A 17,183-nucleotide genomic window follows, 5' to 3' on the forward strand; every position below is an offset into this window, starting at 1 on the left:
GTAGGTAAAAAATAAAAGAAATGAAAACAACTAAATTAAATCACGACGTTTTGGAAGACGGAGGCTTGTGTTGCTTCCGAAACGTCGTGATTAAATTTAGTTTTAATTTATTTAATAAAAAAAATTACCTACGTGACTTTACCGAAAAAACCAAAGAGTATGTGTATTATCTGTCATCAATTTTTTTTTACTTTTCCCCCTATAAAGTGAAAATATTTATTTGGTGATGCTATTAATCTTGTGGGCACTCTTCAATGCAAAGAGGGGGGTGGCATTCTCATTGGCTAAAGAGTGTCACGAGATATTATCCGGCAGATCACATGACACGGGGATTTGTATTTTTGTTTTTATCGGGCAAGCACAGCAATTTACAACAAGATGCAAGGCGAGGTCATCTTTTGTGACCCTTATATGTTTTGACCCTGAAACGAAATTATGCCCTCTGGAAATTTTGAGCTGAAACATCGTTGTTAGAATTGTGAGCCTGTAATTGGAAAAGGAGACATTGTGTGTGCTCGTAGAGGCGTATTATGCACCGAACAAACGCAGTGACTGCATCCAGAATGGGCATTTGTGTAGCAGATAAATGCATTGCATCTGTTATTCATTTTGAGCAGGATCAAGCACTCTTTGACTTCAGCCTCTATTTTTCTGTATCTGTATGCATCTTAGTCGTGACCCAGCGTGACGGTGTGTCTGCTATAATCAAGTATTCATGCCATCTGAGCTTAGCATTCTGTTATTGTACCTGTAAAATGACTCGACTACTTCGACTAGTATTTCTGAGTAGAGTAATAATAGCGGTCTATCAGTAGTAACGATGCCTTATAAAGGCGTGCTGTTTTTAATTTGGTAATGTGTGTTTATCAGACGTCATAAGGCCCGTGACCACTAAATATGGAGATTCTACAAATGTGCTTTTCTACTTTATTCGCCTGAGCTCATTGCAGGTCTGCCAACGCATTTTGAAACGAGGCTCCGCTTCGCACAACCGTGAATATCAATGAGATTGGGATCGTCGATTTTCCAGGACCAGTTGGCGCAGGTTCCGATGCTTGACTTTTTTGTTGTTGTACATTTGTATATTTTTGTAAAGAAGGAAAAAAATGTGTTAACCGAGCTTTTGGAAGCCGTCGTTAAGGATGCTGAAGATGGATCGCGGTGACTCGAGTATATTTTGTCAGGGAAGAACAAAAAACTATCTGCGCAATGCATGAACATCAATCCTCTCCCCACAAAAAGTTAATTGAACATACTGCTTCAATAGCGCAAAGTGTGTTGAATGATTTATATTAGGTGTAGGGTTGGGCATATGCGGTTATCCAAGTAATTGATTACTGTACCTATCATCAGTTCGATTGACTTCATGATTTGGATACCACAAAAATTGTTAGGGAACAAAAAAGTCTTAGCTCTTTTCCCACGTGTGTTGTTGGACAGGGGTTGATGGGCGGAGCATGTTGACGTCATCGGCCTGTAGCAAGCTGAAGCACCGATATTCATCAATTAATTGGTCAATTAATTCATCCATTAATTGATGCACATCACGCCTACCCAGTCCGTTGAATTTAATTCTAATTTAACGTAGGTGGCATGGGTTAAATGTATCTTACGGTTTACGTAACTGCCTGCCGTGTTATTTAGGACTATTACTCGAGCTGCAGTTCTAACTTGTTCGTCTATGTGGAAGGCGGGGGAAAGAATCCAACTTTAATCAGGCACATAGCCATCCTTTGTGATGCTGAATGCCTAAGTCTGCTCTTGCCAATTGATTTAATGGGATGAACAGTGAATAAAAGCCTGATGAGGTATTACCTGGCAAGGCCGCCAACCTGTGTGGACTGTCCTGCCAAGTGCTGGCGTTATTTTGTCCACATTTATACATCATCATGCGAAATCGTAGACATTGGTTGCCCAGGAATGCAGTTATATGACAACACAATCGGGCACGTGCGTGCATGGTTAATAAATAAATGTATACTTTTCACAAGACGTGTCTATCTGCTTGTGTGGTCATCCGGAACGCTCTTCCTTCCGATACAGGGAAGTCACTTGAGCTATGCGCTTTGAAATCTAGATTGAAAACTGATTTATTTTGTTAGAACTACTTTTCGTGTTTAGTTGTCCTTCCCCCGCACCTCCGATTAGCACGGTTGGCTACATACGTTTCGGAAAAAGTTCAACATACGTACTTACATATGGCCTCAAGAAAGTTTGGTGGTTTGAGCAGGTGCAGGTTGTACCTGAACGCCCACAGCGCACGGCTAAGATGCAAAGTGCGGTTATAAAAAGGGGTGCAGTTTAAACTGAACGAGTAAAGGTTGCCTAGTGGCCCAGCAAATATCCTGCACCTCTGTGAGTGAACCAGGGTTCTCCAGTGCAGTGAGTTCAATGCTCTCATTAAAAAAAAACTAGTAATACTGTACATTTGAGTTATCACCAGATGTGTCTATATTCTAGCTCCTGAATGTTGGATATATCAGTTTCACTGCCATGCGACAGATGCTTCATCGTATCCGGGTGTGTGGAATAGTGCACCACCTTGTGTGTGGGTAACAAAGGTCAGTTTGAAATTGTTTCAGAAATAAGTTCTGCATTATCCGCTTCCACGGCCCATTCTCCAGCGATACTGGGTTGAAAGAGTTACAAATGGGCACTTTGTCTCGTGGCAATGCTGCCAGTGGGAATACATTTGTAAAACAAAATAGGACAAAGACAAAAGTATAACATGAAACAACTAACGAATACTCAGGTAATAAACGTATTAACTTATTCTTCTGAACTTTTTACATGTAGATACCATTAATACCTAGCAGACTTCTCTTTGCTCCCTGCAGATAAATGGTCATAAGACAATTCTCACATACTATTTGGTTGCACTTGGCTGATGAAGGAGGGTTTTGGTTTCCTTTGGGAGAGAAGAGAGGTGATGAGCTGGCCCCTTGAGTCCCGGGAGCTGCTTTGACCTACGGCGGTCGCGTCAATCCTTCTCCATGTTGCATTGCTCCATTGCGCAGATCGATCTGCAGCGTGACCTCGATCAGCAGGGCCCATTCCGAGTGATCTTACACAAGCTCACTGACCTGCTGCTGGAGGCCGACCAAGGCAACGCCACCTCCACCAACCTCGTGCAGAGGTTCCAGGTCAGAGCGCGACCCCACACACCTCTGGCTGCATAGCGGAAGCTGGAAAAAAAACACAACCGGCTGGGTGGTTCAGTGGTCTCATCTCCTGAGGTCCTCGACTCAAAGCCTAAAGATTGTTAAGGTTCTATGTAAAGGTTTCTAAGTATTTGAGATTTGTATGGTGGTCCCATGCCAATCACCACAGATTGTGGAAAATATCTGTCATTAACACAGTGATGTAACTTCATTCTGGCTGCATCCCACAGTGAGAGTTCAACATTGGCAGGATAAATTAAGTGAATCAAAGGCAATTGATAAAATTGTGAATGAACTTTGAATCCGATGAAAACAAAAATTGTTGTGGTTCTCTTTATCGCTCATGACTTTCCGTCTGAAAGTATTACGAATGAAATTGTGTACGACTCAAACATTGTCTTCATTGTACAGTTTCCATTGGGACCAAAGTTTAAGCTATCGATAGAAACCTTCCAAAAAGCCTTATCAAATATATTTTTCACTGTTGATATTGAATTTTCATACTTGGCAAGGTGGCTGTGAAGTAGCCAGGAGATGGCAGAAGAGTCATGGATTCAAGAATCTATCTGTACCCCTCATGCTTGGGCTTTGTCTGAGTAGTCTGGATTCCTCTCTAAACACTCATGAATGGAATTAGTCCAAGGTCACAGTGCAGGAACCTCCTGAAAGAGATACTCGTGAGGCTGTCTTGGTTACGCAAAGGAACATTGTTTGCAGATTTTAATTTGCAAAATTCTTCATTGCATATTTACAAAGTTTATGATGTAGTTGGATCCTGGCAACCGAAATCTTGTTTGTCTTCTTTAATCACTTGCTAAGCACAGACCTGAATTTGTCTAATGCAAAGCGGCCAGTAACAAAAAGCACTAACTATAGCCAAGCAGATATGAACAAATACATTCCTCGAGTTTCGTAAGGTTACAGGAAATTTGGAAAGGGCTGCACACGTTAATGAGAGCGGAAATAGCCAATCGGGCAATTAGAGTCTTTGACAAGGGTGGCAGTATGAGGGCATGACATTCAAATTCAACGTGGAAGTAGCGCTAACAGAGCGACAATAAAGCAGCTGAACGAGTGAGTGATTGTGACGATTCGGATTTCTTACTCCGTGCAATAACAGCCACGTTGAGTTCTCAACGTAACCCAGGTCGCCCTTGAAAATAAAAAAATAAATTCACGTGCCCCAGTGGTTTTATTTCATCTGCTGGTTAAATAAAGGATTCCATGCATCATGCATTACTCGCCGGGTGTGCGTGTGTTTTGTTTCTCTTTGCCTTTTAAACTAAACCACACTCAGAGCTACGTGGACAGTCACCCGGAGACGATGCTGCTCGACCCACTGCATGCCGTGCGGAAGCTGCTTGACAGATGCCGGTCTTACGACCTCATTCAGGAGCTTGAAATATGCCGGCTGGGTAAGCTCTCTGTTGAAATGGCGTGGGGGAGGTGGGGGGGGGGGCAGTGGTAGGAGGGGGTGGGGGGGGGAGTCAAGCTTTCATCTGCTGAAGGCGACGGACGGGTCACTGCCAGGTTATCGCGCGAAGAATTTCACGTAGGCCTCTTCTTGCATGTCATTTCGTTCTCTACCAAGAGTGTCCAAACACACGTGTCAAACATTCTGGTACCCAGATGCCTGATTGAAAATACAAATTCCCCTCGTGTGTTTTTTTGTTTGGCCCGGTCATTACATATTATGATATAATCGCTATGTTTCACCGATGACTAAATCACCCAGTATGCGCCCGATCTTATCAGATCTCGGAAGGTAAGCGGGGTTGAGCCAGTACAGTGCTTGGTAGGGTGACCACCCTACCAAACACACGGGTTATTAATAGTGCACAGAGTGATGACATCATGGCGGTCATGTTGCATGAGTAACTTCATGGCGGCCATATTGCTTGAGGTTGTCTTCCTGGTAGTTGATTGGCTGGTGCATTGGGAGCAAAGGTGTAATCCCTATCACCCGGAGCCACACGCATTCGTTTACAATCTGACTAGGACTTGCACTTCAAAATACGATCTTTTGCTTTACGGAATTTCGGTACCTACTACAGTCGCTGCCTGCCCAGGGTTATTTAGGCTGTTGTGTCTTTATCATCACAAGAACACGGTGGCCTGCATTTTATTCCCTCTCATGGCCAATATTAGTGACAAATATATGGGCCTACCTAAGGTCGACTTAACCTTAACTGAGTACCTGATGCGATGTGTAATCTCAGCACTGGGGAAACAAAGACGGCCAGGCATGGTTTAGGTCCCACCATCCCTCTTGTGCAACATGCAGCTCGCTCACAGCAATTGCCCGCCGACCATTCCGCTAAAGGCTACACGGGGGAATCTTTGTTTCTGTTGTCAGAGAGAGCGATCAGCACGCCAGCTTTTGTGCGACTCAACACGTCGGACCCGGAAGAAATGCTGGCCCTGATGCGGGAGCGCAACGTCACCTTCCCGTTCGGTGAGGCTCGTGCGCACCGGGACCCAGAACGTGCTCGGCATCTCTTTGGCCGGCTGCACTCTCGTCCACGACATGACCGCCCAGTGTGGAGAATGAACGTAGACGCTTTGCGTGATTGCTATAGGGCAGGGTTCTTACATTTGGCGGCTTGTGGGCCAGACGGGGCCCACGGAGACGCAAATAGATGCAGAATAGTGTGATGAGATGTAAGCAAGACGTAACAATTTTATTTTGTATTCGCTAAATTCTCGAATTAAATCTCACAACTTTGAATATTGTGAACCTCATTCGCATGAACAAAACCAGTGAGAACCCCGCAGAGGAAATTAATGAGATCAAGGGTGCGGGGGTAAACACCTAGACATACCACGAGCTAGGCAGGGCGATAGTAAACTTCTAACCGCCCGACGTCACAGACAGTCCAGGGAACGACCGCAAGGGTGTCCAGCGCACCAACCCTGGAGGGATTCCTCAACTCCTGACCCGAGCCAACAGTCCCCTTCCGAGAGGCATCCACAACACGTGGATCCTACTTGTTCCACGGTCCTGCCAGACCAGCACACGAGACAGATACCCCTCCAAGCACCTCACACACTTGCTGAGAGGGATATAAAAGATGTGGAGGAATTAGGTAGAGATTAGTTGTCACATGGGCAGACGTCATGACGTCTTGACTCCATGTGACATCGTGACACGTAATGTCAAGTGTCCCACCAGCACAAGATGATTCAAGTATCTGGCCCGATAAAAAATTTAGTTGAAGAACCCTGCGATAAAACTTATTTTCAAACGTGAGTCCTCAGAGACGTTTTGATAAGTTGTAACAGACATGTAGAGAATACAACTTGTGAACTTGAAATGCTGTTTTGTTACATGAACAGGAGGCATGTAGTGATTGTCCCAGACCTCGGAGATTCGTTGAATTGTCACAATTCGAGGTTGAGATTCAGTTGAAGAAATGGCTTCTCTGTTGTCGAAATGAAAGAATCTCACTTGTATACCTACCATAATCACCCAGGAATATATGTCCTTAACGCTCGTGACGTCACTCCACATCGACCAGTCCCCCTCATTAATATTCATCAGCAGGTGACGTCCTCCAAATGGACACCCCCCCACGCCTCATTAATAATCATGACCGGGTGACATCACTCAATATGGAGTACTCCCCCCCCCCCCTCACTAATAATCATGGGCAAGTGACTTCACTCCACATCGAACAGCCCCCCTCATTCATAATCATGAGCAGGTGACGTCCTCCAAATGGACACCCCCCCCCATTCATAATAATTAGCGGCTGACGTCACTCCACATGGGGGGGCGAGGCGCCTCCTCCCCCCTCCTCGGCGTCAACTTACAGCCCTCACTACAAAGGCAGAACCCTCACGTCACGTGATCTCCGTCACGCTGTTGAGACATCGAAGTAAAAAGGATGTCATGACAAACAAGGGATTATAACCTTTAAACGAAATAAATCTGTGTCACCGCGGCCTTACAAATTGCACACGAATTTATGCAATGAATATATCACGTCGCAGTTTGCTTTTCGCTTGCAAATTTAAAATTTACTGCAATACACCCGTCCTTGGACGGGAAAAAGGCTATTTGTTTCATATTTATTCAATTTTGCTCTACTTTGTTTGCATCATTAGTGTTAATGTAATATTAAAATAAAATTTGCATCTTTTGTAAATAATGCATTCTCGCCTGTGTGGCTTCATGCAGGTGGTCGGAGGATAATTAATCGGTTTCTGCAGATCAATGCATGGTTATATGCCTAATGACCAGGGCACGAATTTCTGCAGATATTTAAAATCAACCTAACTATGGGTTGGTGCAAATTTTCTGGTTCCACAATCGCTATAATTTTCGGCCACCTGTCACACATATTGCACTCGTGTATATGTTTGGATGCTACCGTATTGTAATGATAAGTACATTGGACTTATAATATGGAGTTCGCCAGTTCGATCTCCTGGCAAGGCAATTGAAACAATGGTCCGAGTTTCTGAAATACCCCAAACCCGTCCATCCTGCAGTGTAAATGAGTACACCGCAGTTTGCTGATTGACGTCTGGCCAGCGTGGAAGAGTAGGCCAAAGACCCTCCAGGTGCCCTCTAGTGGAAGACCTTCTGCCAGCAGACGCTTGAGCAAGCAGTTGCAGGGCCGCACATTTAACGTAATCTATGCATCTACGCGTTTATATTGTGTACACCATGCTATGTTTAACTGAAGGTTGTTTTCAGTTCATTTTTATTATGATATTTTTTTCTGCACCTGCTTTAATTACTCCTGTGTATTTTGTTTCGCTTGCAGTGTGTAAGAATATTGTAGCCCATGGCTCAGCGTCTCACGAGGTACGTTACCGTTATTGTTTGTTGTTGTTTACTGCGTGAGTTGATGCAAGTGCACGTTTCTTTTCTGTGTTTTTTTCCAGTTAGATTTTCTTTTTTTTCTTGGCCAAAGACAGCTGTTTGGGTTTTTATATTGTGTGCATTTCTAAATCCCCGTTGCACGTGCCAGATTAATGTTTAATCAGTGCGGCGAGCAGATCCGCAGTAAAGCGTTGCCACGTTTCCCACATTAAAATTGATGTGTGGCTGGTTCACTGTAACTTACCCGTGTGTCGATAGTTCAATGTTAATGTGCCATTTTATTGAATGACTGTGTTATCTTGGCGTGGTCTTGGACTCTTTTTTTTGTGCTGCCTTGGTCAAGCTAGATAAATTGGACTTTTCGAAGAAATGTATTTATGAATATTTAGTACCTTGCTTACAATTTTCTAAATTTTTCACTCCGATCGTTTTCTTTTGTATTTTTCGATTTAAAGCTGTATTGTTTGCTATTGTCACTTGCTGACCCAACAATACTGGACATCTGTGAAAAAGAGCTTCACAGCTCATCGGATTCCTCCTCCAGTCTAAGCAAAGATTCTGATTCTGAACTCACGGCTCCATCAGAGCCCTTGTAAAGTGCAGACGATGATGCTGCACCCTCCTTTCGCCCTCTCGAACAAATGAACACTTAAAAATAATAGGTTTTCCCGGTGCCGTCCCTTATTGCCTGGCAAAAGCCGTAAACCGCAACACACACACACACGTCGGTTTTTTTTCTCCCACCGGGACAGTGTTGCCAGTGTTGCGTGCGGTGCAAACGGCGTGGCTGCCAAGCAAGGTAACAGAGCGCACCGCGCTTTTTGGCCCAGACACCCTTCATACGTTTAAAACACTTCCTCCGTAACTGGATATCAAGTCCTCATGAAAAAAAACATCCTTTTAACCAAATAATTTGGTGATGCTGCATTGGCGGTAGTGCACAAGCACAATTAACAACAACACAAACCCTCAATATATTCACTGCCTTACAAGGAACAGTATATAATAGGCGACGTTTTGGGCATTGTCCTTTAAACACTTGCATTGCCAATTTGTGTTAATGTACAATATGATGTCTTTAGACCCTGTAGAGTGATGAAAGATAAATATTTGGTGTTGTGCAAGATCAAGGTTACAAAATAACGCATCATTGCAAATATGGAAAGGGGATGGAAATTCGGGAAGTGGGAGCAGCAAAGGAGATTGGGCGATGTCCTGTCACATGATGACTAATGGCTGGTTGATTTAAAAAATAGAAAGTGTTTGCTGAATGTGATGGAGCAGGAAAATTAAAACATTATTGTCGTGATGTAATTGGTATACACACATAGCAGAGCAATTGCAGCATGACAATTGCAACGGTTTATTTTTAGGAGCACTTTCATCCTTCCCGGAAGAGTAGGAAAAATATGTAAAGCATGGGTAGAGAATGCCATGGCTGTATCAACATCATTTTGCTTATCAGTGTAAATGCCATCTTGTCGCCTTGATTATTATATTCTTTAACCCAGGTCACCCTTGTGCTAAAATATAGGTGATGATAGTTTCAAGTACTGCACCGGTCATTAATTTCGGGCAAAGGCTTCTCTTGGATTTTCTCAGTTCAACATTGGAACCTAATGCTCAAAATCTCTCCATGTTCACTGCACAAACATTCCAACAGTTCACACGACAATCTGATATCGTGGAATATTAAACGACTTGAAAATTGGGCCCTTGAAACAAATGCAAAAATGCATTTTAAGGCATACGGAAATAGTTCACCTGCAATTTTGGTCACCGATAACACCCGATTAGGACATTTGCAACGTACATGGAGCCGTCCGTGTAACAGTACGGTGAATTATTACCAGAGAATGTTAATCTTGAATAAAGTTAATAACCATTTCAGCCCTTTATAAATCCACTGGATGAAGCGCTCCCCTATGCCATGTAAGTGACGGGGTTTTTTTTCTTTTTTTTTATTCATCCGTCACCACGCTGGCTAGTGCAGTGTGGTGAGGTGGGGGAGCGGCTAGGACTGGTTCAGGTATCACCACTCACGCAAGCAGCCATGGCAGGGAACGGGTGAGATTGGCAGATTCATTATGGCGCATGCTAACCACTTTGCCACTGCTTCCCCAACTCCTGTATACGCGTTGAAAATTGGAGGATTCAATGAAACAGGAATCAAAACTTTTTTACATTTGACTTCATGCCATAGGTAAATGAAGTTAATTTGATAAGAGGTTTTTTTTCTGCTGTAGGAAGAAGCTGTAGACATTGATTTGTAATTGGTTTACAGGAAGAATTCTCCTGCTTTAAACAGATCATGAAATGACAAGACCATAACAAGCTCTTCATATCCTTGAGACCGGACCAGGGCAAGGAATGCATCTCTCGTTAACAAAAGCACCCTTTCCGCATGCATTGGCACTCGGCCAATCCGTTCTATGTAACTTATTAATCTTCTCAAGCGGGTCGTTTGTCTGTCCGCGGCTGGCTGTCGCGTGGGCTGAGTGGGCCCACGTTGCTTGTCACTCAGCTCGCTGGCGATCGCCACTTGGGCTGTCGACATTTTCTCCCTAGCCTGGCGTCGGCAGGACACTGTGTGGCTCTACAGCGGCGTTTTTCGGTCTGTACAGTGTGATGTTCGGCACGATGTCCGACGTTTCGCTGCACGTGCTGAAATAAATCTTCAGGAGATGCATCGAAGCTCGCAGCACTTGGTGGTCACGCCGAACTTGGACATCGTGCTGAACAACACGCTTAGAAAGCACATGTGACAGCCGTAGAGTGCGACTGAGAAATCATGCAGTATATGTGTCACTGTTAGAGGACTAATACACCTAACCAGGATATTGGTCATGGCCAAACACTTAGCAGTTAGCAATGACCTGCAAGTTGTCCTGCAGCGTGTATTGTATTGGAGGCTGCCCTGGCAACAGCTGCTTCTGTTCAGCAAACCGCATTTGCGCGTGTGTTTTTTTTATTTTGTTGTTTTGGTTTTGGCTAATGACTGCTGCCAGTATGTTTGGGAGCTCGTAGAACACAGAAGCAAACTGAGGTCTGGAATTTTTAACGCCTTCCAGTCGTGTGAACTGTAAGCTTTTTCCTCCCGTAAAGTTTGTATTCACCTGCAGCTGGTTTGAGTGGCGCTGCCAATTCTTGTCTGAACAACGACGGCGTGAATTGCTTGCGTTTAACGAGCTGGGGAAACGGGCCATTGACTGGCTTGTTCGTTTAATTTGGCCCTTCATTCGGGAATGTTCTAATTTGGAATCTGTTCAGCGTGGTGCGGCGAGTGGTATTTGTAACGCCCGTATGAGTAACCTTGAGAGCAATGCCGTAGCAGGTTAGCAGGCTGCCCTGTGAACTTGGATACTTGAGTGAAATTTCTGGCTGTGGCTAATATCAGTGGCGAGTGATACCTGCACCGGTCCAGGTACCCCATCACCCGTGACCATGGTAAAGTATAATGAAGCTACTCGCACGCCGCCATGGGGGTCCCTTCATCCAGCAGTGGATTGACAAAAGGCTGTAGAGTAAAACATTTAGGTTATCAAGTCAGGATTGAATACTGCTCCGTCTAACTGTAATTGTGCACTCTTGTGCACTTTTCACATTCTATGCACTGCAGCACAATTTCAATTGAATCAATGTTACTGCGTGGACACTTATTCCACCATTGAGCGTGCCCAGTTGAACAAACCGTGGAATGATAATGAAACCTATTCCCCGTCAAGCTGTGGTCTTTGAAGTACAGCTCTTGCAAATCAAAAATTTCAGATTGAAGCTGCTCAGACAGATATGAGATGTATATATTTGACTAAATTACCCTGAATGTGCCCAATTTCATCAGACGTTGGACACTTTAATCGTATTTAGTATGAGGAAGGCGCCACTGATGTTGGCCACATCAATGGGTTCTGGCCACGGTGCACAAAACCAGTCCCATCATTAACACCATATAGCAGATGTTATTGTCAGTTTTAGCTGTTGAAGCCATTTGGAGTTGGCACCTTTGATAACAGTGTTTTGTCGTTATCCTTCAACGAGGATAAAAGCGCTTATTGTGTCATGAGATTAACTTTCGTTGTCCTTCCCCCACACCTCCGAGTCGCACGGTTGGCTACGTATGGTGCGAAAAAGAAGCTCAACATACAATGACTTAAAAAAAATAAGAAACTCGGGATTATCATGGGATGGCGTGGGCATGCACACAGTTGTCTAGTTGCGTCCAAGGTGTGTTGTACCGATTTGCCATTCAGCGTACAAACTATAAAACTAGAAACTATTTTTATTTTACGGGGTAAGGGCCACTGAGATCAATAGCTGTTTTTCAGAGGCGACCTGGCCACAAATGATAGCTCAACAAAGCGGCTTATCACGTGGAAATTTATAGCCGCCAAATACTCTGAACGCATGTTTCTACATTTAGAGGGTAACCCCCGAGAAAAATCCACGGGAGCACGGGTAGAACACGCAAACTCCAAATATGCACGCGTCAGGGTCGGGATCGAACCCACGACCTGTATACCAGGCGAGGTAGTTAACATCTCGCGGCCGTGGTGCCCAGCAACGTCTCAAGGGGTCTACGGTCTTGCACTAGGCCGAGGCAGCTGCACCAGGTTAATCCGCTGTCATGGCTTCCTTCCTTCCTTCACAGTGGAGTTAGATAACTGTTCAAAAACTGGTGGAACGACTCTTATCTGATAAAGCACACACACACACAGCGCTTGTGAGCCAGTCAGTGGCCAGCCCTGTGCAGTCTCTGTGCTGCTTGTCGAGTGTAATGTTCTGGCTTTGCAGGGCACTTAGCTGCATACTTTAACATCACAAGAAAATAGCTTCGCAATGGAATCTTTAACCCCGATATTCGGTTAAACGGCAGATACAGTCGCTGTTTCTTTGAAAATGTAACGTAGATACTGATCACTGAGTTGTGAAAATGTGGTTACATCCCACTGGCTTAACTTCCTTTGATACTTAAAGGAACTAGGGTATTCATTATTTCAATTGCATACATAATATGAGAATAGGGTTTCCCCTTTTTTCTGGCAACCAAACAGGTGTTAAGATGTTAAAACACCAAACTGAAACCTTTTACAGGGAATCATGTCTGCATTATCCACAATACTTGTGGTCATAATGCAAACAAAAACCATACTCTGATAATATATGCATTGTCCTTGAAACTGATTGGTCCACACCAGAGACAGCTTTCTTTTGAGCCTCGTCTCAAACGGTATTAGACCAGAGGACGCCAAAAGGCGTACAGCACAAAGACAATGCTGCACTATCAGAGTGATGAGAGCTCGGGGTGAGCAGCTACATCATGGGACCTCCTTTGCCAATACCAAAATATGAGAATAGGTATGGTTTTTGTTTGCATTCTGACCACAAGTATTGTGGTTAATGCAGACATGATTCCTTGTAAAAGGTTTCAGTTTGGTGTTTTAACATCTTAACACCTGTTTTGTTGCCAGAAAAAAGGGGAAAAACTATTCTCATATTTTGGTACTGGCAAAGGAGGTCCCATGATGCATACATAAGTTTAGTACGGTAGTTAATGTCAACGCATTTGGACTTATTTTGGACCAGTGTAACCGAGTAGGGATGTGGTGACTCACTGATTAATATTAATTATCGTGCTCCCTATACTCTCATCGAACTGTGCGTGTGGGAATCTTATTTTTGTATAATACTTAAAATGAAATTGCATGCTAAATGTTACCTTCAGTGAACAGGGCAGTACAAACAAGACAGGACGGATATTCGAAGAACAAAAAAAAAAGTGTACAGAAGGCAGTAAAGACAAGACGAAGCATCGATTTGCTTAGTCAAATCGCAATCCCAAAATCCTGGCAATTCATTGCGTAGCTGGGGTCGAAATGGGAGAGATTTCTACTTGGTAACCGAGTATGTTCGTCCCAAACGTGTGCTATTTGCAAATGTTGATAAAGGTATCTGAAAGTAGACTGTTGCTGTGGTGACATGTCACAAGCCGGAATACGTACAAAACCGTTTGGCTAATAAGTAAACTATTAAGCACCGATCTTGGTAGCTTCGCGTAAAATGTGGCCAGCCTTGTGTGCGCAGTTCAATGTCAGGTGGCGGGATTGATGTTTCACTTGGGAATCAAGTCGCGTGCGTCTTGGTAGAGTTCCCTTCTTGAATCTCTCTCGTGTGTGAACGGGTATTGATCAACTTCAGCAAATGAGGGGGAGCCCCAAAAAACTGCGCGAGAGTCCAAAGTGTGCAGCTGTATGGTTTCCGTTAGCGCGTACAGTGGTCCAGCGGCACGTGTTCGCATTTGCAGAAGTGAGCGCGTGACCCCAAACAGGAAAACACACTTGTAAGAGGGGGGCGTTAAAATTATGCCAGCTTTAAAATCTATCTTTTTTTTTCAAGCAAAAGCCAATAAAAACATGCGACCGCAAACGCGTTAATTTAAATGGCCCGCGATATATGCGCTCTAAAAAAACTATTTAAAAACACCACAATCCCAGTCATCTTGCTGCTGTAACTTCCAAGCTATTTATCGTATTAAACGCGAGCGATTAGCACCGGTCGGTATATTTTGATGACAATGCAGCAATTTTGACCGCGAGTCTCGGGTAGTTTTTTTTTGCCACACTGCGGCGTGATGACGCACCCCGTGGCGGCCACTTCGGGGTCGTCCATAAATGACGTCACGCACCTAGAGTGGGGGGGGGGGGGGGGGTTTGAGAAATATGACGTCACATCAAAATGCACAACTTCAAATATAGAAAACACATTCTACTTAATTAAATAGACTTTTTCATAAATGTTTTCTCCTACAACATCAGAGTGCAGCGTCACATAAAATACGCACTACAATGACAATAGTTTAAAGCGATTTGAAGCATGTTTTTTTTGGGGGGGTGGGGGCAGAGCTTTGTGACGTCATATTTGAGGGGGGGGTCAAAAATCGTCCAAAATCTCGTGACGTCATTTATGGACGGCCACTTATATCCCTACATGTAGGCGTTTTTTTTCCAATTAAATGACGGTCACGTGCCACGCGGTTTTTCCTCCACGGCGATTAGTCGGTTTGGGTTGATGGCCAAACAAGGTTTTATCTGTCACCGTTACATGTGGCCCACCGTTAAGCCAATTGCGCTGTCATCCTTGCCTGCGTGGGATCTCCTTAGCCCCCTTGCTGCTGTACGAGGAGCTCCGCTTGTGTCAAGACACACACGACCAAGCAACCTGGAATGTGCCAAATGGAGACCCAGCGAAACGGGGCTTTGCAATAGCCGTCGATGGTAAACGTGATCGGCTGGGTCATTTACGGGGGTCATTTACGATGCCACCCACCCAACCCACCCACTCCCGAATGCGTCGAAAACGTCGGTACCGCCGATAAATTTAATCACGTGCCGAGCAATTTGTGAGTGTCTCCGGGCATCCGTGAAGTGCGCAGAGGCATCACAAGATGGACGAATGGGGGGCCCCTACCTCGCCACCGCTTTGGATCGTGCCGCACTGTATCGCCTACAGTTTATAATATTTATAAGCCGTTTAGAAGCGCTAAGCTTGTGAAATTGCATTAGCTCAGGCGAAAAGGTCGGATGATACCGCACTTGTTAGCGTCCCCCGCCCCACGCGCGGTGATTAAACATGATCAACAAAGGCGAGCCTCCCCAACAAATACTTGAAAGCCTTAACTAATATACTATAATAACAACAGATGACTCGTCCGTCCCTTCAACCTCCCTTCGACCGAGACGGCGGTGTTTTACTGCCGAGGCTGTGCGATCTTGCCCCCTTTTGCCTCGGCAAAAGCCCGTGCGTGCTGGTGATTTTGCTACGTGCCCCCGGTTTTCACGACCGCGTCGATTGTGCGCGCGTGTGCGCGTGCGCGCGCGTGTGCGCGTGCGTGCGCGTGCGTGCCTGCGTGTGCCCCACCAAGGGCAGTGGTGCAGGGGTTGGCGCGCTGCGCTGCGAACCTGGAGGACCCGGGTTCGATTCCCGCTCACGGCCACCGACACCGGTGGCCTTTAAATGAGTACCTGGTGTAGCGGTGTCAACATCGCCGCCGCTGGGGAGACAAAGGCGGCCGGGCGTGGTTGCTGGCCACCCACCCCCCTCGTGTGCTGTGCCGGCCTTCATAGGTGCTCGTTAACAGCACTTGCCCCAACAGTTTGTTTAGGCTATACGGGTGATCTTTGTCTTGTGCCCCACTAGCAGGTCGCGCTCAGCTGCGCTACAAACCCAGCGACCCGAGTTTCGATTCCCGCTCACGGTGGCGATTATCTAAACCGGTCCTGGTGCCTCCTCCTAGGTTGACTCAGCCTCAAATGAGTACCTGTTGCGGTGTGTAAACATCGCCACCGGGGAGACAAAAGCGGCCACCCACCCCCCTCGTGTGCCGTGACGGCACTTGCCCCAACAGTCTGTTGAGGCTATACGGGGGATCTTTATGCTTGGGCCCCACAGTCAGAGTTACCCGTGTCCTGATGTTTCAGCAGGGGTCTCTCCCGTCAACAGGACGTTTTACGTCAGTGAGTGAAGAGGGGGCAGTGGCGGAGTGGATGGGGACATATTTTATAGGCAACCTTTTAATAAACAATTCGATAATATTTTTCAATATGTCAAAGTTAAAGTATCCCCCTGTTTGCATGTGAGACGGTGCTCCTCTCACTCTCTCCTTCGGCCCTGAGCCAGTGACGGAAATTCCACATTCCTATTCCACATTGCAACGAGGAACATTCTAGGAATAACCGCGAGTCAACATCACTGTCATCGTTAAGCATTCTGTCCGTAGACAGGTCTGAGGAGCGATTCTGTTCTCCACACGGCTCCATCCCCGCTTATTCCTGAGTTTGACTTATCGCAAATTGATACAATCACAAAAAGATCATGACTCTGAACTTATGAATTTACGATTGTGAATGAAGGACGACCATGTGCACAGTGCCAATCCCCCTATCGTACGTTGGAAATAAGCCAAAGCAAACTTTTGGATGAATAAATCAAACAGAAATCCAGATGTATATTGGGGAAACAAGAGAGATGACATCGCGACGCCTGTACTGCTGCAATGAACTGCGTTGTACTTGCACAGGGCCAGTTGCAACGGGGCCAACTTTGAACGGGGTGACCTGAGTTAAACGATGGATGCAGAAAGGTTGATTATGACACAAATATTCAACGCCAAGGGACCGTCCATAAATGACGTCACG

The 17,183-nt window shown here is 45.2% G+C and overlaps 1 protein-coding gene across 4 annotated transcripts in view; it reads left to right on the forward strand.

Annotated features, from left to right (window-relative positions):
- LOC144720039 (inositol-tetrakisphosphate 1-kinase-like) overlaps positions 1-17,183 on the forward strand; it is an 83,995-nt gene that overhangs the window by 47,861 nt on the left and 18,951 nt on the right. For all 4 annotated transcript variants that reach the window (XM_078596469.1, XM_078596471.1, XM_078596468.1 and 1 more), the window contains exons 4-7: positions 3,018-3,143; positions 4,459-4,576; positions 5,518-5,616; positions 7,934-7,974. In XM_078596469.1, the coding sequence (XP_078452595.1) occupies positions 3,018-3,143; positions 4,459-4,576; positions 5,518-5,616; positions 7,934-7,974 (384 nt within the window). The remainder of the gene's footprint in view (positions 1-3,017; positions 3,144-4,458; positions 4,577-5,517; positions 5,617-7,933; positions 7,975-17,183) is intronic.

This window comes from Lampetra planeri, chromosome 7 (assembly GCF_965212315.1).
Source record: "Lampetra planeri chromosome 7, kcLamPlan1.2.h2, whole genome shotgun sequence".
In the NCBI taxonomy this organism is placed as follows: Eukaryota; Metazoa; Chordata; class Hyperoartia; order Petromyzontiformes; family Petromyzontidae; genus Lampetra; species Lampetra planeri.